The sequence below is a fragment of the Amblyomma americanum genome, chromosome 4, assembly GCF_052857255.1.
Source record: "Amblyomma americanum isolate KBUSLIRL-KWMA chromosome 4, ASM5285725v1, whole genome shotgun sequence".
Lineage (NCBI taxonomy): Eukaryota > Metazoa > Arthropoda > Arachnida > Ixodida > Ixodidae > Amblyomma > Amblyomma americanum.
In genome coordinates this window covers 136413803-136437106 of record NC_135500.1, presented here as the reverse complement: position 1 = coordinate 136437106, position 23304 = coordinate 136413803, and the positions used below count along the sequence as shown (strand labels likewise).

The window sequence follows — 23304 nt, the reverse complement described above, 5'->3', positions numbered from 1 at the left end:
TGTTTTGTCCCCTGTTTTTCTTGCCTTCAGACTGTTTGCTCCGAACAAAAAGAGCGGGATAGCATCGCAGACGCTTTTTCAGCATTGGCTCTCTTAAAAGAATTCCGGAGAACTCCCGGCGAGCAACGACCTTGCCGATGCCGACATTCGCATTTTAATGCGAAAGTAATATGTTGTTATGTCGCGTTAGCAAAAATTGTCCGCAAATTTTCTTTTTTTTTCGCTGCATTTCGCAGCATGCGCACTCGATCTAAATGCTACGGGTCAGCTTAATGGCGTTGGCATTTACCCCTACGGACCGTAGCTTCACGTGGAAAAGTGATAATAAAGGTATTTCTGACTGGTCCCGGCGGTGTCCGTAAAACCACGTGTGTTCAAACGAACGCTCTCGCGGGCTGATGTGCATGGCTGGAATTCCTTTTGCTTTTTTTTTAGGCGGGCATATGCTTGCAGCTTTTTCAAAACAAATGGTATGCGTCTGTAGCCGCCGATGCGCTCACTGGCGTTTCACTTCTATTCGGCGCACCCGCGACGAAGTGCTGTGCCTCCACACAACGAACGCTGCGTACGGTGAGCGTGCTGCAGGCTCGACTCGCAAGCGATGTTATTCCCTGCATAACGTAGTGTGCGAGAGCTAACTAATAATTTTTTCTTCGCTTTCAAGAAGAACCTGGCAGGTTTGTAACATTTTCCTCGCGCCATGGACTTGCGGACAGACCTAAAAAAAATTAAAAGGTCTTCAGCAGCTGAGGTGCAATGATTCCTCGCTGGCACTCTTGTGGAAACTAAACCTCAGCCTGAATTTCTTAGGGCTCGTTCGAACTCGGCCATTAGGTGGCGGCAGCGAGCGAGATCCGCCGCCCTTCGTCGAATAGGTGCCTCGTTCACACTTCCCGGCCACCACGTCTCCGCTCGTCGTCTGCATGCCGTCTGCTCGCGGCGTACTCAGATATGGGAAGAAAAGCGATTAATCAACGCTGTCTACGTACCATAAGTACATGCACGCTTACGTACACTAAACGCAGGTATTTTGCGGGACGTTACACCATTTCTCATATTCGCACTTTTACTTCTGCGTATGCAAACCGACACGCAACGATAAGCTAACTTTAGTGGCGCCATCTGGTGGTTACGAAAGAAACCATTTTTGTCAAAAAAAGCAGCGCTAATTTAAAGCCCAGAAGCGGCAGAATCGTCACTCTAAATGAAAAATAAACCAAATTTATGACTCATACGCTTTGTTATGAGATGAGACTAAGCGAAAAACCAGTGCCCCAATATGGCCAGCGAACGCACTGAAAAAGCCAGTAACAACGACGAATTCAGTCCGAAGACTAGAGTTTCTTACTGTTAACTAGAGGGAAAGCTGGCGGCGCTGCACCTGGACCTCCATGGGCGCTCAAAGCATCATGGGGCGATGAGCTACTTGGAGCTGGACAGTCGTTTTTTTTTTTTTTTCAGGAACATAGAGTTGCGTTACTGAGGTGTCCCATTCCGTATCTACAGGGCGTCCCGCGCGCAGACGAATTCGGCGTAAACGTATTGCGCAAAAGTCACAGTAGCGAAAACGCAAAACGTTGTTGTTTTCCGAAATGTCATGAGGAAACCTTTTAATAGGTTGAAGCGACAATATTTTTTAAAACATTTCTTGTTAAAACTGCGCCTGCTACGAACGAAATATTGTCTTTTGCGGTCTGCAATACTTGGGCAATAGGAGAGCAAGCCATCGCTTATTTTGGGCAAACTTTACATTTACATGCTTTTCTGCTCGTTTGTTGCAAAATTTAGACAGAATATTGACTTTTAGGACATTCTTTATTATCGAACAGAGTTTATTTTCGCATTATTTTTTTTGGCCAAAAGTTGTGGTTCTGCAGTCGGCAGCTCTCCGCCTCATGATACTTAGAGCGCCCATGGTGGCTGAGGTGGTCTCGAGGAAGCCCCATGAAAACTCCCACATGCGGGGCGCCAGCTTTCCCTCCAGGTAATAGTAAGAAACTCTGTGGTCCGAAGCGACGGGCCCTGCTTAAAAGGGCGCCGCCATTTTTGTCGCCATGGGACTGCTACTTCTTTCTCGCCGCCCTGTTGGCCGATTGCAATAGGCGGAACTTTTCGGGCAGCAGAAATCGGTACAGGACCGATCGGGCTTTCCGCTGGGCGTTTCGATGGAATCTCTGCCGTGGCGGCGGATTCCGCTCGCTCTCGCCGCTGAACGCCCAAGTGTTAACGCGCCATTAGATAAAATTTTTGTCAGCGGGATTTCCCTGAACAGAACACCGCTGAAAGAGCACAATTTCTAAAAAGTTTTAAGTCGTACATTTCTACTTCTAGGAACGATACTTAACTCAGGTTGAGGCAGGAGTGTTTGTGTGTGTGTGTGTGTGTGTGTGTGTGTGTGTGTGTGTGTGTGTGTGTGTGTGTGTGTGTGTGTGTGTGTGTGTGTGTGTGTGTGTGTGTGTGTGTGTGTGTGTGTGTGTGTGTGTGTGTGTGTGTGTGTGTGTGTGTGTGTGTGTGTGTGTGTGTGTGTGTGTGTGTGTGTGTGTGTGTGTGTGTGTGTGTGTGTGTGTGTGTGTGTGTGTGTGTGTGTGTGTGTGTGTGTGTGTGTGTGTGTGTGTGTGTGTGTGTGTGTGTGTGTGTGTGTGTGTGTGTGTGTGTGTGTGTGTGTGTGTGTGTGTGTGTGTGTGTGTGTGTGTGTGTGTGTGTGTGTGTGTGTGTGTGTGTGTGTGTGTGTGTGTGTGTGTGTGTGTGTGTGTGTGTGTGTGTGGGCGCATTTCTTGCCGTACCAACTATATCGTTTCATTGCGGATGGTATATAGCCTTAGCTGCTTATGCGCCATTAAACCCAACAGAATATATCGTTACATTATGTGAAGTAATTATTTATCGCCCTTTTACAAGAGAATGAAAAGAACAGAATTCTAAGGTTAGGCTTCCGAGGCAGGAGTTTAGTTCAGTTATATTTGTAATGCACTTATATTGGAAGAAATTATAAGAATATCTATGTTGAGCTAATCGTGCCGAAGATCGCGTTTTTATAAGGAAGTTTACAGTGAAGCTGTAAAAAGAATGATAAAAGCTGCGCTGCTCCTCGCCTTTCGACGTTTCGGTGACGCTTAACCGCTGCACCACTGCGCCAGGAGTGGTATGAGGTCTCCCAAGTATGTATGAATGTAAAGTTGAGAATGACCATTTCCGCATATATGGACATTAGCCCATTAACGTTATCGCGCCATACTCTTAAAGCGGTTCTTAAATCCCGTCCAATTTTATAAAATCTGTGATTCGGGATCAGAAAAGCACGTCCTTCGCGCCTCGCTAGCACACCCCTGAACTGCACCAGTTATTGCTAGTGTCTCATGTTCAGGCCATTTCAGAGTTGCTGTGTGTCGTTTTTCACTAAGACACCAACTATAGACTGTCGTGTCCTGTTGTTGGCAGGGAAGCAACTCGAATTTCACTCCGGACACACGTCTTTGGTAGTGAAAATTTATTCTTAATCTCGAATTCCTAGCTTGCTCTTTCAATGCGGCAAGCGAGATTTGATCGACGCGGCTATAGCTTCGGTTGTTGCGCTTACCGCTACAATGAAGAGAGCCCTATCTGATCCAAATTTCAAGAGAAAACAGGCACGTTGTATACGAAATACCAGCAATACCAACATTAGGTGCCCATTTTGATAAGCATTTAAGTTAGACCAATGAATGTTTATGCTTCTTAAAACAACCAACTAGCTCGCACTTCTACTTTTGTACCGTTCAATGTTTACACGGGAATTTCATGCGGTGTCGTCTCTCAAGGGCATGTGAAAGTAAGAAAAAATATGTTGTTTAATACTTTAGAGGTTACCAAGAGATGCAGAGGACGTTACAGTAATACTGAAAGCTTCCATTACTGAGTTCAACGCTCGTCTGTGCTTAACTTGTGGCATTCAGATCTATCGGTGGACTGCGTATGTAATGTAACGAGGTGCGTATTCTCGTGCTTCCTCTCTTGCTGTGCAGCTCTGCATCAGTCCCACTGTACTGTTTTATATAGCCCCTCCCCCTTCTGATTCTCGTTGGGAAAAGTAATGGGCTAAGGTAGGCTGGCTCAGGTCGAGCACTCTCGCCTTTCATGCGAAATCTTTCCTTTTCTTTCCACTTCTTAGGCGGCAACTAGCCGAGACACAAATATGTCACAGCTTACGCGCACTTTACACAGATATATTGGGACAGCTTCCTGTTAGCATTTGATGATTTGTCGTTCTCCAAATCTATGCTCTCAATACCTTTCACTGCGACTTCGCCACGTTGTGACACGCAGGTTCGCTCGACCGACCTGAACTCGTCTACAGTTATGCCGACAGAAGAGGCAAATGAAGGTGGCCACTATGTGTTCGTCTACGGAACCTTGAAGAGCGGCGAGCGCTACAACCACTTCTTAGCGCGGCCTACCGACGGCCGGGCGTCGCTGGTTGGCCCAGCGAGGACGGTGAAGAAGTGGCCCCTGGTCCTCGCGTTTGCGCAGGAGATACCGTGCATGCTTCCCTTCGAAGGCGTTGGTCACGTGAGTAGATACAGCGCCCCAGTATCTTTGTAAGCGTTAGTGGTTTGGCCACGTCCGGGGAATCCTCCTTGCATAAATCAAACCGTTCTTAACCAGAAGTGGAGACTCAGTGGGTATCTTCGGTAGCGTGGAACCTAGGGCTAGCTGGTAAGTGATCATGGAACACGGCGCACCACAAGATAGGACAAAAAAAAAAGAGCAGACAGGATGAGGATAAATTGGCAGGGAGGACGACTTTGGCTGGAGTGGCAGTGGACCTTGGCTCCACTCGGGAACAAAAGTTTCTGGGACGCGAATCCTGGCCGCATCAGCAGTACTTCGATGGGTGCCAACTATGAATACAGCTTGTTGTAAACTAGGAAGCGCAAAATTCTGGACGAGGGACAGAGTAAGAGACACAAAAACAGGTTCAGGAGCGCTACTACCAACCGTAAGCTGTCCGAACGTTGTCAGTGACACGTCTATTCATCGGAATGTGATTCTTTTTCTGATTAACTTGTGCGCATGACTGATGTGCTGTTTTTGTGCCTTTTCCGTCTACGACCGGCTCCTGCTATCCCGCTATAAAAAAAAAAAGGTGTTTGTATTAGTCCGAGTGCTAAGCTTCCTATAAGGTGCTGGATAGGTCCTGCGGTTTGGCCGCTGCGCCTCGAGGCGTCAGCTAGAGTTGGACGACAGGGGTACAATAACTAGAGACTTGCGCGGCATCGGGATTCGAACCACGGTCCTCTTGCATGTGAGGCGGATGGTGTACCTCTACACCAACGCCTCATGGCATGTCATGCGGTAAACTATTACAGCTCACCCTGTTCAAAAAAATATATATTTTTCTTAACCTTTCTGTCTGCATCTGCTTTGTAGTCATTGTTTTAATTATGGATCATTTCCACATAGCATTCCCGTCGATGAGGTTTTGCTGGAAACTGTTTGCGCGTCTTTAAAAAAAGCCATTGCATATTTCAACTAAAGTCAGCGGGGCGGCCATACTCTATGCACTATCTCATGGTAGCAATTACTTCCCCCGTTTTAGGTTGCTCTTGTTCAGTAGCTATTGGCTGATATATTATGTCAGTGTACGAGAAGGAGTGAGCTGTGCGACCAGTAATCAATCTGAGTCAGTCGCATCTCGGGATAGCGAGAACGAGATATGAACTCCAATGATGTGGTTATGCATAAGGACGCTGCTCCTCCTGGTGTCCGCATTCTGGCGACTGCATTCTGTTAATATTAGCATCCCACACCAGAATATACACACAGACGGGATCAGATCGATAGCTTCCTGGTTCGACTATGATTCCGGGCGCAGAATTCTGTTAAATATGGCTAGTAATCGCAAGGTATACCGCAGCCCCACGAAACTTTCCTATCAGGCCGTGAATATGAAACTATCGAAATATGGTCTCTGTATAGTACAGAAATTGTAGACAAATCCGTACTCTCCGCAGATCGTCTCCATATGATTTCCATACAGCATTTATGGGGTTTTTATATGACTTCCATATGGAGCTTTGACGTCACATGGAGCCCGGATGTGTTTCACTCGTGTTTAAAAATATGGTTTTTGAGGTGAACAGAAGCTTTTTCCGGCATAGTAATGCCAGCGTTGGCGGACGTCAAAATACAGGCGAATCATGTTAACTAGCTGAGTGAGTAACTAAATTCTAATAGTTAACTTTTTAACTAGTATACCAATAGGCACCTGATTGCGATTAGAGATTTGTAGCCGGCCGTTAGTAATAGCCATATCGGTTTTTAGAATTTCGAAAACGCCATTACTCTCGCCGCTGTGGCACGACAAAATTTGGCTACATCGTGCTAAAATACATGCACTTTCGAAAAGTATGCAGGCAAAGCAACCCCTCCAGTGGTCGTAACTAGTCGAAATAGCGAAATTTTGTCGTGCCACAGCGGTGAGAGTAGTGACGTTTTCGAAATTCTAAAAACTATTATGGCTATCACTAACGGCCGGCTACAAATATCTAATTGCAATCACGAACCTATTGGTATACTAGTTAAAAAGTTAACTATTAGAATTTAGTTACTCACTCAGCTAGTTAACATGATTCGCCTGTTTTTTGACGTCCGGCAGCAATAATATTACTATGCCGCAAATTGCTTCTCGTTACCTCAAGAACCTTATTTTAAAAAATTAGTGATCACCTGCCCTGAAACACTTGGTATATACGGTTCGTATAGACTGATTATGTTCCGTATGCTTTCCATGCGAGGAATAAGGAAAGCACACTGAACTATGAGAGTCTTCTTTTAGAACGTTTTCCCATGACTGCTTCTTCTCACGGTTTTCAGTAGTTGAAAAAAAAAAAGGTAAATGGTTCATTTCAGCGCAAGTCAGTCAGTTCTTTGCTTACGCAGGAGGTGTGCGGCGAAGTGTACGAGGTTGACGACCGGATGCTGGAACTCCTGGACCGCCTCGAGTCGCACCCGGACTTCTACGTCAGATCGCTGGAAGACGTCTATGTACTGTCACAGCCGCAGTCAGAGGATTCGGAAGCCGAAGCGACTATCGATTCGGCTAAGTCGTCTCCTAAACCGTCTGGCAACAATTCGAGCTTCCCTTGGCGCCGAAAGGTGTGGGTGTACTTCATGCGCAAAAATGAGGAAGATCTGTTGACACTGCCCCACGTGTCCAACTACACGCTTAAAGCAGGCATCAAGTGGCCCGAGCTTACTGCAGACAAGGAAGAATCACAGAGCTTCTTGGTCTCCGAGTTCCGGAATGTCCCCAAGGACGACAGCTGCAGCAGCGGCTGATCGCAGCGCGCAGCTTGGTTCCAGAAACGAGGCAGTAAAGATAAAAAAGAAACCGCATCTGCGGTGGGAGCAAAGGTTTAGAAAAAGGTCAAAACACAGCCGGTACGTTGTAAATCGTTTCTTCTTTTGCGACAATGCTGCATTACACTCGCTTGAAATTATGCTAACGGGCCATTTCTTCTATCAATAAATATTATCCTCTTGATTCTATCTCTGTCAGCTTCAGTACGCTAGCCCATAGCTTTGCTTGATGTAGCGAATGCTGAGTGTTCACAACACAAAGTAACAATATTTAAGTCAACCAGACATCTGTATACTAATGGAGGTATTCGATTACACACTATTAAGAGATATATGGTATACATACAAGTAGATATGCTTTACCAGACACCATAGCAATATTGTCGGGAAGTCGGTTTCATGGGTGGGAATCGGTCCAGACCGGCAAAGAAACTTCCTAACAAACATGCAGATCACGATCTCATGTTTATTTGTCAAATTTTTGGAGCCCAGGGGTTTGCTTCCGAGCCACACCGTGTGGTTCGTAATGCATCCCCAGCGCTCCAAATTTCCTGAAGGTAAGAAGATTTCTGGTTCTGCCTCCTCCAATGGGTATACGACTTCCACGAATATTAGAGAAGTCCCCGTACAAGGCTTAGAAGCAAACCGCCTGGGCTCTAAACTTTTGAAAAAGACTGTACTTTCCTGCGCTAGACTCTTTTTGCAGGCAGGCAGATGGTTTTAGACGTTCGAGGTGCAGCAATTTGTGCAGAGGCTCGCTTACCTACCTCGTTCGGCTCGCTTACCCACCACGGGGAGGCAAGGTCACGAGACCCGCTCCGCCGATAGAAGTTCACTCGTCTCTGTAGCGTTCAAACATAACAAAAACGACAAGCTATACCGCTGCAGAAATGACAAAAATGCGATTGTCCTGAATCATAAGAACGCTGCGGATGACCCGACCCACTGGTAATGGAGCGTTTTCGAGCAAGTACGAGAACTTAAGAATGGCGCTTGCTAATCTGAGCAAATTTATTTATTCAAGTAACTCACAGGGTCCTTTTTACATGAGAGTATTGCGTGAGCGGGACACAGGCATGAAGTTCCAAAAAAATTGGAGCACTAACTACGGTTAAAGAAGAACGTTATTAAATAGCAACACATACTGAGCCGAATACACTTAAAAAAAGCGTTATACAAGCTTGAAAATGTGACAACATAGAAACAGAACGCGATTTTGCAATGAAGTCGACAAGTGCACAATTTCGTACATATTATAGAGCATAATAATAATAATAATAATTGGTTTTGGGGGAAAGGAAATGGCGCAATATCTCTCTCATATATCGTTGGACACCCGAACCGCGCCGTAAGGGAAGGGATAAAGGAGGGAGTGAAAGAAGAAAGGAAGAATAGGTGCTGTAGTGGAGGGCTCCGGAATAATTTCGACCACCTGGGGATCTTTAACGTGCACTGACATCGCACAGCACACGGGCGCCTTAGCGATTTTCCTCCATAAAAACGCAGCCGCCGCGGCTGCGTTAAGGCGCCCGTGTGCTGTGCGATGTCAGTGCACGTTACGGCTGCGTTTTTATGGAGGCAAAACGCTAAGGCGCCCGTGTGCTGTGCGATGTCAGTGCACGTTAAAGAGCAGTAAAATTGATTTTTAGTAAAAGCACATACAACCAAGACATTAGGCAAGTGTGGTGGTTATCATATATCTCGAAACATGGCAGGATCTCTGCTGTTAGTAGCATCATCAGGAAGATTATTCCAATGGCGTATGGCTTGTCGGAGGGCAGACATGTTAAACGCTTTAGTGCGAAACGAAATACACGCAAAGCTGCTATGATTTGGAGACGATGTGATGTTCCACATGGCCGTTCTGAACGCAGTGTGTGTCCTTGAGGACTGAAATTCATTTGATGAAATATTCAAAGAAGTGCGAATGTACGACGTGATTCTAATGACGCACATGATAGTGATAACGATGTTAGGCACCCTGAGATGACGGTAATAATCGCGTGCGATGAAGCGTGCAGCATTGTTCTGTATGGATTCGTGACAATGTGTTAGATATGCTTGGCGAATTGATTGGCTTGGCGAGGTGATTGGCTTGGTGAGGCCGACGCAAATTCAAGTTTTGGGTGGTCAAACATCTGATAAGCGAGTTTCCGAGTGTTAGATGGGGCACCATCTAGATTACGTTTTTAGTGCCCTAGAGTTCGTGAAGCCTTAGCTGAGATTTTATTTATGTGTGTCGACCAGGAAATGTGTGCAGTAAGGTGATGGCCGAGATATTTGTATGAAGACGCCGTTGTGACTTGGTGATTGTTGAGAGAGTAGAGGAAAGTGAAATTTGATAGTTTATGGCCGAAAGTCATTAATTTGCATTTATCGATGTTTACTGTCATTAGCCACTTAGAGCACCAGTTTGTTATATGGTCAAGATTCTTCCGTAGAGCAAGATGATCGCCTGGATTAGAAATTTTATGTTAGAAAATACATTCGTCAGCAAACAAACGGATGGTAGAGGTAATATCGGTTGGCAGATCGTTAATGTTTGTTACAAATAGCAATGGGCTTAAAGCACTGCTCTGAGGAACACCAGACGATACCCAGGATGGACAATTATTTATACAGGTGAATTGTTCGTGAAAAGATAATAGTTTTCTAATCCGTGATAGGGTTAACCAGTCTATGTTTAACGTTGAAAGTTTGGTCATTAAACGACATTGTGCTACCCGATCAAATTCCTTAGGAAAGTCAGCGAAAATACAATCAACCTGCTGGCTATCATTCATATTAGACATAACTTCGTGAGTAAATTCTATGAGTTGCGTATCACACGACAGTCCTTTTCTAAAACAATGCTGATGAGGTTAATAAAAGGCCTTTTGATCAAGCTGCTGAGAGAACATTGAAGCAATGGTATTTTCTAGTAGCCTAGATATAATGCTTAAATTTTAAAGACGTCGGCAGGCAGTTAATGATATTACTTTTGTCTTCAGATTTGAACACAGGAATGACTTTGCCAATCTTCCAATCAAACGGTAGTTTGCCTGTTGATAGATACTGCTGAAAAATGTGACATAGGATTAGAGCACTTGAGTTTAAAGTGAGTTTAAGAATATTGGCGGTAATTCCACCTACACTAGAGCTAGTGGACATTTTAAGGTTTTTGATTAATGACACAACGCCTTCGACGGTTAATTCAGCTGGGGTCATATATATTAAGTCGACGTCGGCGGTGACAGGAATGTCATAATGATCTTCTTTGTTGAACACTGATGTGAAATAACTGTTAAAGACTGTCACACTTTTGCCATGAGTAATTACATTTCCGGTATTATCTATAGAGCGATTTGGCCCTGCGTGTTAGCTGGACAGTTTGTCCGCCAGAATTTTTTCGGGTTGTTATGCATAAGAGATTGAAGGTTATGCGAATATAATTTATGCCGAGTGTGACTGGGAAGATGTAGAATGCTGTCGTATGACGAAATGGCGAAGCACCGCGTATAAACAGCGCGACATGCAACCCAGTAAAAAGGACTGGTCGAGTGCACGCGTTCTCGTGTCTGGGTTGCCTTTCACTCTGTTTACTTTTTGAACAAGCATTCGCTCGTCCAGTAGCCTTCATTCTATAATGATAGCACGGCAACTGTCGCACAGCCGTCACCCGTCACCTGAAAAACATGATGGTAATGATGATGATTTCATTATTGAAGCCGCAAACACAGCTCGGCCAAGCAGCGCTATTGGCTGTAGTGTGTCGGCAAAAGGTGCGGTGGAATACCCCTCTTTTATAGAACACAAGGCCTTGAAAGCTTCCACCAATAGACTTACCGATGGGTTAACCGCTGGTGATCGAAACAAGCCTTTACAGCGTATACGAGGCGGATGCACAAACCATTAAGCTGTCACTGTGGCAGAAACGACACAGTGGCGCTTCCCATGTACTAGCTGCATTATTTGAAGAAAAAAAAAAGAGACGTAGATAACTTTGCAAAAACGGATCTTTGGTACCCCTTATAAATATGGTCTATACTGTCTATAGATGTCTTATAGACTGTATTTCCTACGTATAGATATTTCCTTTTGTCTATTCATAGTCTACAGCCTGTCTATAGAAAAACTGTCTGCCAAAAGTGTTGGCCATAAATCTAGATTATCTATAGACTCTCTATATGATTTGTGTTGCTTCGAGACTATTCTATAGGATTTGTCTGTGTAAAGTCTATAGACTTGACTTCATCGACAAACGTCCATGGACAGTCTAGTTTTATTCTTTGCATGATTACAAACATTAGAAGGAGCCAGGAACGGACAAACAGCCATAAAGCGTCCGCAGTGAAGCCTTCGAATCTGCGGTTGTGTTGAAAACCCCCGTGTTGTGACTCAGCAGTTTACAGCCTTGCTACCGGCTGCTGGGCTAAGTCTCCTCAAATAAATATTTAACAATATATTCACGAAGTCAAACGCATCTGTGAAGCTTAGCCTGTCCTAGCCTACACTCGTTGCAAAGCCCCGTTCGTTACACTTATGAACAAGCGCCTAAAGCAAAATAAACTTCAAGGCCGCTAGCACATGCGAGCGGAAAAATTCTTGTTGTGAGCGTTGGCATGAACAGAGGTCACCGGTGATGACACGTGCGCCGTGCTTCGGGCCTTGCCAACATCTGTTTTTTGCCAATCCCGAGCTTTCAGGTGAGGAGTTCAGTGATGCTAAGGACTGCACACAGTTGGGACGGAGCTGTTTGGTTCATACCGCCGGCAGACGCCTTGCATGCTGGTAAGCGCTGAGTTTCTTTATCATGTCATTTTAGGTAGCTCCGTTTCAAAATCAAAGCCTCGAATGTGGCAAGTTTAAAGGGACACTAAAGAGAAATAAAAAACTAAGTCGGAGAGGTTTCTCCCCGGGAACACTACCGGTATTTTTTCTGCCCGCAAAGGTGGCTGCGTTTGCGAGAAAACAGCAGACGAAAGTTCCGAAAGCCTTACACATTCATACCGCCTGCGAGAAATGAGCACAGTTACATCATTTTTATGACGCGTTTGCAATGAAGCCTTCCGATCAATCAAAGGCACCACTTCCCATGACAGGAAACGCGGCCAGAAGCCGAAAACAGAAAGTCAACGGATCAGCGGTCACGTCGGAAAGGTGCAAATGCAAATGCAGGCCGTTTCAGCCGGTACCCCCCCCCCCCCCCTCCCTCTTCGCGTCTCGTTGCTAAGCACACGAACCATAGAAATAAGCCCGGTGGATGCGATAGAAACTAAGTGAAGTTATCGAGGGCAAACGCAGTGCCGCATACTACAAAACCAGCTGCTTGTCGCCCTTACGCATGTATGCATCGGCGACAACGAGGCGAGCTTGTAGGCTTCAGTGCTCTGTGTGCTGCAGTGAAGTGTACACGTAAGCTTCGAGGTATTCTCAAAAGCTTGCAAGCAGCAGTCGCGCTGCAAACTATTTCAACACCACATCATTGAATACCACATTTTATTCGGCTTAATTATTCTAATTAGTATCTCACTGACACGTCTAAAGCACGCCCCAATCATGAGCACATCATTAAGCTTCACTTAACATCACACACAAATCACCCTTCTAGAACCGCAGTGAAGTCAACCTGCCTAGATGGTCTAGTCGATGGCGGAGTTTCGCCTCACAACGGACATCGACGGAGGAATGATTGGTTTTCCGCTGAAGGGGAGCATTAAAGCTTTCGGTTTAAAAAAAGCACGGGCATTGCTCATAAGACGCCGCGTTGCTCTGTTTATTACCCCTTGTTTGTTGACTACGCAGTAAGTACGACAGCAAACGACTCCTATGATTGACGGCTACGGTCGTTGCGATTTCTACTTTCGCCAATTGCTTCCTGCGAGCTGTAAGGGAAAACGAGTCAGGGTACGGTGCTCCCAAGCTTTAGTCTGCAGCCTGCAGCGGCTATAGCTGTCGGCACGGAATGCACGCATAATATTGAACACGCGTCAGGCGGTTGAACGTTTTTCTCGCGGAAGTGCGAGTTATGCGCTGTTTTAATTATGAGACACTTCGCATTCTTGGTTTCGCTCGCTGCGCCGGTTTTCTCGCATTTCGACGGCGATTGTCCATGTATACGGCGAAATAGCGTTCCTCGAGAAAGCTCGTAAATATGTCACCAACCGATGCTGCACGAATCTGCAAGTGGTGGCGCCAGTTGTATTCGCTTCCACGCTGTTTACCGGCTTATAAAAGCGTTGATTCGAAAAAAAAAATACAGTGGAATTTTGCTATCGCGTGGCACTAAACAATCTGTCTTGCCTGACTTAGTATTTTTCTTTAGTGTTCCTATTAAGAAGTTCGAAGAGAGCGACTCCTTCATTATGCCCTACCATCACCCGTCCTTTCAAGCAGCGATAACCATACGGTGACGCAGAATTAAGAACCAGATACTGGCCAGAGCGAATGGCGTCTGAACTTTTAACTCCTGTCGGCTTTTATTTTTGCTGTGGTTATACACTATAGTCACCTAAGCACCTGCTGCTGCAACCTATGAGGGGTTGTCCTCAGGGAAAATCACCGCTCTTGATGCCCGTTGCTGACATAAGATTCTCTGATGGTCCGTCCGGTAGCAACCAGAAAACGTTTAAAGATGATTTGAAAGGACAGCAGGGTACGTACCGAGGACGATTATGGTTCAAGCATGGCAGGGTAGCCAGGAAATGAGAGGGAGGGAGTACGAAATACCCCGAACTGCAATAAAGTGTTTGAAATAATAAAATCGACGAGCACGACTGCCCCGACAGCGGAAAGCATAAAGTGCAGCTCAAAGCCCCCGAAACTATCTGGAAGAATGAGGCTGCACTGAATCTTTTCCAAATGGCTTTCGAAACGCTACATTGTTCCCGGGACTTCGAAGCATAACTTTTTTTTACATTTTATTTCTTGGCACTTGTTTAGACATTTCCGTGGTCAAGTTTGTGCGCACAGTTCGCCATTTCGGAGAGTAAACGGAATCCATAGAAGAACAAATAAATCAAGCGTTTTCACACTCCTCATTCCAGTACACGAGCACTTCGTGTTGCTAGCATTTCTCACTGAGCACACAGCGAAAACACTGGCCACTCAGTTCCTTCTACCGAAGAGGGAAAAAAACTCCCCCTGCCAGCTCATATTAATACCTCCTAGCAATGGAGCTGACTGATGCGCCAATCTCTTGCGTGTGTGAAAGTGCAGACTACTTTGACTTTGAGGAAACCTGTGCTCCGTCTGTTGTTAAGTCGGTAGCAGTTCTTGCGAAGAAAAATGGCAGCATTCGGCAGTTACTGGTGCGCATGCCCTTTTCTCACCCGTATCCGAACGATAACCGCCCATATTATAGAGGGAACAATCAGAGACCAGGACAACGCCTCTCGTATTTTACAAGCTTGAGAAGCTTTTTTTATGAGCTGTTTATCTTGTTTTCTGCAACCTGTGATGTCTCGCAGAGGTGCGAAGTTTTTTTAAAAATCTCCGACACCAATTGGCGATTTTCACGAAATCGACGCCACGCTGCGGCGCCGGCGCGAACTAGTATCGGGAACGGCGCGAGGTACAGCGCCGTCTCCACCTTTGCGTTAGTGGTTCGCCGGTGCACTCAGGCATTGTTGTCAGAGTTTTGCTGTAAAAATACGCCTTAGGAGCCCTGTAACGTGCATGCTTGCGTGGCGAAAAGATAGAAGAGGCGATAAATGCTATTACGCGAGTTTTCTGGGGCCAGCAATACAAAAAGAGCACGCGCACAAGATTTTTGCACGCTTCCTAGTGGAGCGCTTGCAGGACCACGACAGCGCAGCTCTTATCAGGCGCCGATGCTTTATGTTTAAAGGAATGATTTGAGCATATCTATATGAATACGGAGCGCTACTTGTTAACAACTTTCGCTGACCACACATGGTTAGCGGTATCACGAGGAGTTTATGCATCAATGTTCCTGTTATGTCAAGCCTTATTACAGCATGCTTTTATCGGTTATCTACGAATAGGTGTCTTGATATAATGATTTCCTCTAACCCTATTTAGTTACATTGCTTTTTCACTTAGTTATTGCCCCATGCCTCCGCTGTGATCTAAAACGGGCGCTCAGATGGGCGGATGCTAAGGGCGAATAGAATCGGGCGAAAAGATTGTATAATATATAGCGACCTTAGATTCATCACGTGCCTTCAGACGACTGCTTACGAACAAACAGATCTTAAAGCGTGGGGAAAGTAATCTCATATTGTGCGCGCTTTCCCCACGTACGCACAACTAAATGTTCAAATCCGTGTCTAAGGTGACACGTAATAATAATAATAATTGGTTTTGGGGGAAAGGAAATGGCGCAGTATCTGTCTCATATATCTTTGGACACCTGAACCGCGCCGTAAGGAAAGGGTAAAGGAGGGAGTGAAAGAAGAAAGGAAGAGAGAGGTGCCGTAGTGGAGGGCTCCGGAATAATTTCGACCACCTGGGGATCTTTAACGTGCACTGACATCGCACAGTACACGGGCGCCTTAGCGTTTTAAAGTGACACGTATTCAATAAACATTTATGGACACGAAAAAACGCAGAACGAGTTTAAACTCATGCGACGGTGAGAATGTTTCCAGCTTGTTTTCTATGCAAGCCGCATGACATTCGCACAACATTCTTACATCTAGCGCCCATGCCCCCACTGTAGAAGTCTCTAACACAGATGTTATTCATTTCAAATTCTCTCCAAAGTTCGCAGCCACCGACACCGTTTAGGATTTCTTGCCAGCCACATCCCACCCTAGCCAGTGATTTCTTATTTGTACTTTGTTTAAACTTTTTGTGACCTCGAGCTACGAAAGAATTACTCGCACGAGGTCACATGAGAAGCTTTTCTCCCTAGCACCGCCATATTTTGTACACTGAGACGTCCTTTCTAGGTAATAAACATCATCAATACAACAGCATTTAGGCAATCATGTCAACAAAGAGGAAATGGAAGTTCGTTTGTATTTGTTGATAAAGAGCAGCATTTGTTGATAAGAGACAGTTCAGATAATTTTGCCGTACTTTCTTGAAGACCTCTATTCAGAGTTATTACAAACCAGGCGGGGTTGCATGTGTAATGCATGGTTTATTCAAAACTCATTTGTGTTAATCCCCAACTGAACCGCATCCGTCAGTTTTTTTTTAGCTGACACAGTTTAGGCCGTCTGAGCAGGTTCAATGATGTGAGGTGAAGCAAGAATTTCTTTACGCAACACAACATGCATAAGTGTCTGAACAAACCACATGTCACGCTAATTAATCTTACCTGCGTGTCGGGGGGGGGGGGGGGGTATATCACCTTATTCGTTGGACATTCATCCATCCAGTATGCTCACTTCAATCGATCAATCGTGCCTATAGGCTCCGTCGGTTGTACGACTATCGCAGCAGATGATTTTTTTTTTTCAATAATGGTTACCTCCATCGCATCGACAGCACGCCGCCTATTTGCATGCTATGCGACTGTGCTCAATACCCCAGCAGCTCTTGCATGAAAAGAACCCACGAACAAACACCGCTCTATCGTCGAGAGCAAACAATCAGCAGTGACATCTGCACTCCACAAGCAGCCCCGACCCAACTGTCTTTGGGACATTGTACCTATGATAAACGTAGATAAGTTAGCGCTCGTCTGCCATGTTTCTTCCTTCCACTTCGCATTCGGCTCTTCAAGTGCCCACAGCACATTCTCCAGGAGGCCTGCTCCCCGATCTAGCGGGTAACATTCGCATTGGTGAGCAGGTTTTATTTTGCAACATAAGAACTTTAAACGCAGTCGCCGCCATTACACGTCCTGAAATGACGGTGGTGTGCTCATGCCCAGAATGTGTCGTTATGGCTCTTCACACAGGCTCCCACCAGCTCGTTCTTTCTTGTCGCTCGCAGAGAAGCAGCTTGCATTATGCAGCGGAAAGCACGCGATTAGAAGCGAAATATAATGTATTTCCTTTCGTGCGAACTCATATAGCGTGCTCCTACGATGCGGCGTGAGCTTTTAGACCTACGCGGTGGCGTCGAATTCTAGGAGCACTGCGACACCGCCTTGAACGCTGTCCGATAAGCAGGATAAGGCATGAATGGCTTACAACGTACTGTTGCCCGCAAACTTAACAATGCTCGAGCGTGCGGCTTGCCCTGACGCCAACGCCATGAGGCGTTGGCCGCTTGGTCAGAGTGCAAGCGTTAGCATTATCAAGCAAACTAGGCGCAAGGCAGCAGACAAAGCAAAAGAACAAATAAGGATGCTGACTAGCAAATTAAAGTTTGTTCCGCACTCTAATAAATATACTGGGGGTAGCGAAAGAAATAAACAGCCGGCAAGGAAAGCAAGGCCGGGCGAGACTGGAAGGCAGGACGAGAAAGAGCTAGAGGCCGGGAAGGAGTAATCGAAAGAAAGGTATGGAAAAACAAAACGGTGTAAGAAGCACTGTCAAAGATACAAGGCAGGGAGGGGGGGAGGGCGGTAAGAAAACAACCATGAATTCCTGATATCTAAAGTGCTTTCAGATAAGGTTGTCAGTATACAATGCTTGAAACACCTTCCGCGTGCGTTGGCCTTTGAAACGACCCGAAGCTTTTCAACTCTTCGAAGAAGGCTTGCAAGCACACGAGGCGCAAACAAAGAGAGAAAGAGAATATGTCATGCTGAACTTTCATTCCTGTCCAGGGCCTTGGCCGGTGGCGGACAGCCGACTGCATGCAATTGTACTGCAGCCGGCCGTAAACACAACAGCCTATCTGTCCTACAAAGTGGCGGCCACGAGAAAGAGGAACATAATAAAAAACTGTCCGTGCACTCGACAAAGCGCTTTTGGTGCCTCTATTTGCACCGCAGAGCGAGGCTAACCCCACAGCTGACGCTTCTGCTCAGTTAACTGAATTTTCTGGGCGTATAGAAAGCGGGGTAAGTGAGCGGCTCTCGCATTCTGCTCCTGGATACAGATTTCCGTTTTCTGAGCCAGTGAAAGCATGATAAGTTTTGATTGTGCTGAATGCTTTTAATCCTGAATGACTGCTTTACACGTGACAGTCACTCGTATCGTCAACATAAATATGTATTTAAGCAGCCGATGCTAACCAAGCTTTCGTAAGTCCCAGCTATCTCCTGTTCATCCTTCGTCTGTATTTTGCAGTCTTCTGCTAATTACCGCTGTCCAGGGTAAGAGGCTAGACTGCGCTAGCTCGGATAGCTCTCTATCAGCTTTCGTACATATATTCTCTCTCCCTGCCCTCCAGGGACACATTTTGCTGAGACTAGCAGAAGCACAACTTTGTCTCAGTTTGCGCGGCCCTTCTTGAGCCAGTGCAGACACTTTGATACCAACACGTTCATTTTGAGATCCATTGTGTCATCGATACAGATATTTTCCAATACCACTTCCTTCTGTTTGTGAAGCGCAGCTTGGTTCGACTAACCGGAGCTCATCCGGCATCATGGAAGGATTTGAGACGAAAGGGGCGTGGCACTCTGTGTTCGTCTACGGGACCCTGAAAAGCGGCGAGAGCTTCAACCACGTTTTGACGGACGCCACAGAAGGCCAGGCATCGCTGGTCGGCCCAGCGAAGACGGTGAAGAAATGGCCTCTGGTTCTCGTGTCCTCGTTGGAGATACCGTGCCTACTTCCTTACGAAGGCCAAGGCCACGTGAGTAGAGGCGCCAGCCCGGCGCCGTTATGAACGTTACCAGTTCGCTCATTGCCTTGGCATGACCGGGATTGGATGGTACAAAAATATTGGGGAATGGGTAAACGTAGGCTGCGTGGATGAGCGCAAACGCATTGTCAGGGAGAAAGGAACGAGAAATACTGTGATAAGAAAGCATGAAACCCTACGGGGTACAATAAGTACGAATTGCTGAGGGAGTCTAGAAAGAAGTAATATCGTCAGGGCTTACTTTTGGGAACGCGGTGTTGTGTATTGAGGTCTCAAGTGAAATCGGGGATAGAAATAAATCAGTGAGCTGTTGGAAGATTAGCATTAGCTGTTCGTGGGAGAACCACAAATGAGCAAGCACAGGGAGACATGTGAGTTGGGCAGCACTTGTACCGCAGGAAACACTGCGTAAAATATTTGGTGAAAAACGCCTTAGGAGCATGGACGAGAATTGATGGGCAGTTCCGACATTTAAGCGGTTATACAGCAAATTCTTCGACGGCGGGGGAAGGCAACTAGACAACTAAAGATGTATACATGAAACCAGACTGGGGAAACGAAGAGCTCTAAACGCTGCGTCGAAGCGACAGAAGATGCCAGCTGTATCAGTTTCGTGGGTAAGAAACCGTCTATGGACCTGCACAAAACAGAAACGATAAATCAGAAAGGAACCATTTTACGATATTTCCCGAGTCAGGACCCAATCATTTGAAACCAGGTCAAGAGCCTGAGAACATGCATCTATGTAAAGAAATTTGCCGAAGATCATGATTCGTGTGTAGTGTACGGTAAATTCGAATAGACAATTGAGCATATTGTGTTAGAATGTAGAAGAGCCCATTCAGACGTCGACGGAAGCACGATCACTGTCCCTGAGTCCTTGGGGGTCAGGGACGACGAGAGAAATATAAACTCATCCTTGGTAAACGCCTATAACGCGGTTGGAGGATTGGCAGTTATAAGTAGGACAGTAACCTGATGTTAGAAACTAATTAGGACTCGGTCGGTAAATCGATATATCGTTAAATGCATCAGGACCGGTATCCGGAAGAACGATAAATTTACGCACTGCTTTCAAGCGATGAAGGAAGTGTTCAGAAAAGGTTGAGGGAAATGTCAACTTCCTTCGCCCCCCCCCCCCCTTGCCTTGAGTCCTACACTACGGGACGCCTACTGTTGTTAAGATAAATAGCTCGTTATTTATATCTCAGAAAAGATTATTTCCCTCCGTCTTTCTTCCTGCGCTCACTCTGTAGCTGTTTTTTTTTAATAAAGAAATTTCGCGCTAACAGACATTGCCGAAGTTGTCTTGTCGACAGTTTTATACAATTTAAAAAGCCCTTACAATAGTTAACTAACGAATTTGTGAAGGTCAACTGTTGTCGCTCCGTCGCCGCGAAATGGTTTATGGTAGTTGCGTGGATCAATTTCTGAGTCATGATGCAACGCCGTCTGCAAGCAGGGGCCCTTGAGAGTGCGATAGGCAACCAATTCAGGTTGGGCCAAGCTGCATACTGTTTGTACAAACCCATATCAGTTGCGCTTACACAATGGTTTTGCACGGAGTAATTTAAAGTTTTCTGTGGCAACCTTATTTGTCACAGTTTACTATAGAATTCCTCACCATTGCCTATGGTCAAATACAAATATAGAACGAAGCGGCAAATGCCCTCAAGGACACCCTCCAGCCAATGGCGTCTACCGGTTGCCATTACATCACTATTAAGCCCGAGGGACACGCAGGTGCAAGGGGATTATTCACGGATTAACTGGGACGTCATAACAATCTGTCGATGCCATTTGCTAGAGGGTCTCTTTGAGGGGAATCTGTTGCTTCGTGCTTGAGGTGTATTTAACTGCAGAGGGAAAAGAGCCTGCCACCGTGAGTGCGAGTTTCTTAAAGTGCGCTTCAGACTTCGCGGCAATGCTGGGAAGTGCACGGTTCGTATTATGCTTCGCTAGCGATTGGCAGAAAACATTGGTTCTGCAGCGGAAACACAGCTGTGCCGCGATGTTTTCCCCTGAGCACAAATTAAATTTTTGTAAAAGGGCGTTCTACTAGTTTTAGTTCTACTAGGGAATGTTTGATATTAGTCTCGTACGAAATACCTCTTAGAGGTTCCCCCAAGAAAAGGCGTATTAACAGACATTTGCTTCCAAACATTTGCCAAGCCGAATAAGTCTATAAGGGTCTATAGACAGTCTATAGACTTCTTCTAAACTCTATTGCCTTCCTATAGATATTTCTTTTTGTCTATTTATAGTCTACAGACTGTCTAACTAAAGAGTTAAAATTGTATGGCCATAAATCTATTGATTGTCTATAGACTGTCTATAGGATTTGTGTTGCATGTTGACTGTTCCCTAGGGTTTGTCTATAGTCTACAGCATTTATAGACAGTGGTCTACGGACAGTCTATAGACTGTAAAGAAATTTTTCTGAGTGTACGGACGATGAAGGACCGCGACATTCCTTTTCCACCTAGGCAGTTTTGAGAAACCCCATGCGGTTTTCAGGACTTGAAAAGGCCTTAATTTTTCATTTCAGTTCTCGTTTCTCGATCTTTGCGCTGCGCAGGAGGTGTTCGGCGAAGTGTACGATGTGGACGACCGCATGCTAGAGTTCCTCGACCGCATCGAGTCGCACCCGGATTTTTACGCCAGATCGCTGGAAGACGTTGAGTTGCTGACTCATCCACAGCCAGCGCACACCGGAGCCGAATCAGCACTCAACTCCTCCTGTTCGTCTGCGACAGCGTCCGATGATATTTCGCACTCCCTTCCTCGCCGGAAGGTGTGGATCTACATCTTGCGCCACACGCAGCCGGAACTGCTGTCGTTACCACACATGGCCAACTACACGGGCAAACGTGGCATCGAGTTGCCCTTCCTCACGGGGGACGATTCGTTGCGCTTCCTGACCTCGCAGTTTCGAAACGCCTCCGCAGCTGAAAGCTGTAACAACGGCTGACCCTAACCCATTGAAGGACTATAGATACCAAATTTTGGTGCGCGTTTTCTTCTGTCAGACGATGCGTTAGACGTTGAAATACATAGATTACCGGACGGTGTTTGCCTACAACCTCTAAGTAATTCAGAACTGAATTTCTTCTCTCATGCTGTTTCGGCTTTTATTTCGTCGACCGAACGGCGACTGTGACGTCAAGTTGGTGTTTTGATCACGTGATCCACTAGAAAAACTGCAATATAATCACTGATGTGTGGATTTAATTCACTTCGACATTTAATCCAGCCTCTTCCAAGATCTCGAATGACAAACAATGACCTGTCAGTGATTATATTACAGTTTTTCTACTGGATCACGTGACCAATACATCAACTTGACGTCACAGTGATCGTTCGGTAGATGAAACCAAAACCGAAACACCGCGAAGAAGAAATTCAATTATAAATTATTTAGCGGTCGTACTTGAGTACCACAGAGTGCGCCATGTATACGAATATCCAACGCATCGTTTAAACGAAAAAAAAAACAAGCGAGCAAATATTTAGTGTCTATAGTCCTTTAAGGCCAAATACCATAAACAAGAGAGTAGGCGAAGAGAAACAGCACCTATTCTGTGAATAAGAATCAGAAAAGTGAATGCAGTGACACGGGAAAGTTTGTTACTTCCCCCTTAGTGATTGATACAAGAGGGTTAAAATTACTTTAGAACAAGTTTTACGTCTAATTTGCTATCAATAAATATCTTCCTTCCTATTTCGACCGCTAGAACCATAACGATGCATGCATATGATATCGTTTAGGACGGTAAGAGATCAGAGTATACAATAAAGGAGAAAGCATTTTGGCAATCAAGCGAAGGCAGTATAAACTGACATAATTTTGTTAGACGTGATGTAGGATATATAATCAGAAAACCTCGATTAGGAGCCAAAACAACGCTAAGGATAGCTGTTGGGCTCTCTGGTGTCTAATAACAAAGTTTGTAGCGCTCAGAAAAAGGCTGCATATATGCTACCAATGAGTTCAGTGGGAATGCAGCGCAAGTCTCTGATATGCGATAATTTCCACAATGTCTTTTTCAGGCGTGTGTGTGATGTTCGCTTATCAACGATGTGAAGCCTCCTTAACCCACTGTGGCTCCAACTGGTTACATTTAACTAACCAACTTTTTGGGTTGGCGTTCGGCGCCTGTAGACAAGCGCCTAGTACATTTCAACCCAGGTATATAAATCGTGCTGCCAGCTCATGAATGAAGAGAATAGAAAAGCTTTTTTAGCGCAGTAGCGCTAAATATGTCACTCGCGAAAAAGCCGCTATGTTCGGGTGAAGCATCGGAGCAACTC

The 23304-nt window shown here is 45.6% G+C and overlaps 2 protein-coding genes across 2 annotated transcripts; both read left to right on the top strand.

Annotated features, from left to right (window-relative positions):
• The first annotated feature begins 481 nt into the window (after positions 1 to 481).
• LOC144128404 (troponin C-akin-1 protein-like) lies at positions 482 to 7536 on the top strand. Its single transcript, XM_077661783.1, has 3 exons — positions 482 to 570; positions 4303 to 4545; positions 6919 to 7536. The coding sequence occupies exons 2-3, from the start codon at positions 4336 to 4338 to the stop codon at positions 7315 to 7317; spliced, it is 609 nt and encodes a 202-aa protein (XP_077517909.1). The 5' UTR covers positions 482 to 570; positions 4303 to 4335; the 3' UTR covers positions 7318 to 7536.
• A 4436-nt stretch (positions 7537 to 11972) lies between these two features.
• LOC144128402 (uncharacterized) lies at positions 11973 to 22714 on the top strand. The gene is made up of 3 exons (XM_077661780.1): positions 11973 to 12108; positions 18742 to 18984; positions 21572 to 22714. The coding sequence occupies exons 1-3, from the start codon at positions 12103 to 12105 to the stop codon at positions 21962 to 21964; spliced, it is 642 nt and encodes a 213-aa protein (XP_077517906.1). The 5' UTR covers positions 11973 to 12102; the 3' UTR covers positions 21965 to 22714.
• The last annotated feature ends 590 nt before the right edge of the window (positions 22715 to 23304 follow it).